The sequence below is a fragment of the Zonotrichia leucophrys genome, unplaced genomic scaffold (genome assembly GCF_028769735.1).
Source record: "Zonotrichia leucophrys gambelii isolate GWCS_2022_RI unplaced genomic scaffold, RI_Zleu_2.0 Scaffold_204_88126, whole genome shotgun sequence".
Taxonomy (NCBI): Eukaryota; Metazoa; Chordata; class Aves; order Passeriformes; family Passerellidae; genus Zonotrichia; species Zonotrichia leucophrys.
Window position 1 is genome coordinate 82,209 of NW_026992409.1, and position 1,846 is coordinate 84,054.

A 1,846-nucleotide genomic window follows, 5' to 3' on the forward strand; every position below is an offset into this window, starting at 1 on the left:
TTTGGTCCCAGTACTACAAGCTGGGGACAGAGTGGCTGGACAGCAGCCAGGCAGAAAGGGACCTGCAGGGACTGATGGACAGCAGGCTGGACATGAGCCAGCAGTGTGCCCAGGTGGCCAAGAACACCAATGGCTCCTGTCCTGGATCAGGAATGGTGTGGCCAGCAGGAGCAGAGTTGCTGTGCCAGCACTAATCTGCCCCCAGCTCTGCACAGAGACATTGCTGCTGCAGCTCCAGAGAAGGCAACAACAGGGCATCTCTGCAGAAAACACTGCTAGGAGATCCTTTAGTTGCTTTAAAGCCACCAAGAGTGCAGCCCTTCATTGACAGAGTCTGTGGCTACAGGGACGGCGGAGAGACACAAAATGAGAAATGGCACAAAAAATGACATTTCTTTGTGGACAATACTAACAAAAAGCAAAAGAACCTGCAAGATGAAACCAACAAGAAGTATCAAAGATGACTTTTATTGCAAGTGATTTGCAGAAATTGGCCAGCTGTTTAATGTTTCAGAAAGCATCCAGTCATCAGTCTCCACACTGCAGCCTTGAGCTCCTGGTTCCTCAGGCTGTAGATGAAGGGGTTCAGAGCTGGAGTAACCACCGAGTACAGAACTGAAAGGGCCAGATCCAGGGATAGGGAGGAGATGGAGAGGGGCTTCAGGTAGGCAAGCAATGCGGTGCTTACAAACAGGGACACCACAGTGAGGTGAGGAAGGCAGGTGGAAAAGGCTTTGTGCCGTCCCTGCTCAGAGGGGATCCTCAGCACAGTCCTGAAGATCTGCACATAGGAGAAAACCATGAACACAAAACAGCCAAATACCAAACAGGCACTAACAGCAAGAAGCCCCAGTTCCCTGAGGTAGGATTTGGAGCAGGAGAGCTTGAGGATCTGTGGGATTTCACAAAAGAACTGGCCCAGGGCATTGCCATGGCACAGGGGCAGGGAAAATGTATTGGCCGTGTGCAGCAGAGCATAGAGAAGGCCACTGGCCCAGGCAGCTGCTGCCATGTGGGCACAAGCTCTGCTGCCCAGGAGAGTCCCGTAATGCAGGGGTTTGCAGATGGACACGTAGCGGTCATAGCACATGATGGTCAGGAGGGAAAACTCTGCTACAATAAAGAAGAGAAAGAAAAATAGCTGTGTGACACATCCTATGTAAGACACATCCCTGGTGTCCCAGAGGGAATTGTGCATGGCTTTGGGGACAGTGGTGAAGATCATGCCCAGGTCGCTGAGGGCCAGGTTGAGCAGGAAGAAGAACATGGGCGTGTGCAGGTGGTGGCTGCAGGCTACGGCGCTGATGATGAGGCCGTTGCCCAGGAGGGCAGCCAGGGAGATGCCCAGCAAGAGGCAGAAGTGCAGGAGCTGCAGCTGCCGCGTGTCTGCCAATGCCAGCAGGAGGAAGTGCCTGATGGAGCTGCTGTTGGACATATGTGGTATCTTGGCATGAGGATCTGTAAAAAAATAATAATGGAATAGTGGTGTTTGGAGAGGACTTGAAATATCTCAGCACAGCCTGGGGGCACTTTCCTCCCACTGCCTGCCCAGGGCTCTGCTGCCTGGAGCTGTCCCTGCCAGCAGCTGCTTCCCTGTGCCCAGGGCTGGGCCCTGCCAGTGCTGCCAGAGCCCAGCCCAGCCCTGGGGGCTCAGCTCTGCCCTGCAGACCCCTCCCAGCTCAGGCACTGCCCAGGGGCAGCTCTGGCTCTGCAGGCTCTGATGGCAACATCAGAGTAACCCTGAGGAGGCTGGAAAAGCAACGCTGATGCTCCCTGTGAGGGGCCCTGTGCTGATTTCTGTCACTGCCTGCTATATTCAATCTGTGATTATTTTTTTTTTTTAATT

The 1,846-nt window shown here is 53.7% G+C and overlaps 1 protein-coding gene across 1 annotated transcript; it reads right to left on the reverse strand.

Annotated features, from left to right (window-relative positions):
- Positions 1–502: 502 nt before the first annotated feature.
- On the reverse strand, positions 503–1,435 carry LOC135461166 (olfactory receptor 14A16-like). Its single transcript, XM_064738156.1, has one exon. It carries the CDS (start codon positions 1,433–1,435, stop codon positions 503–505), a length of 933 nt encoding a protein of 310 aa, XP_064594226.1.
- Positions 1,436–1,846: the final 411 nt, after the last annotated feature.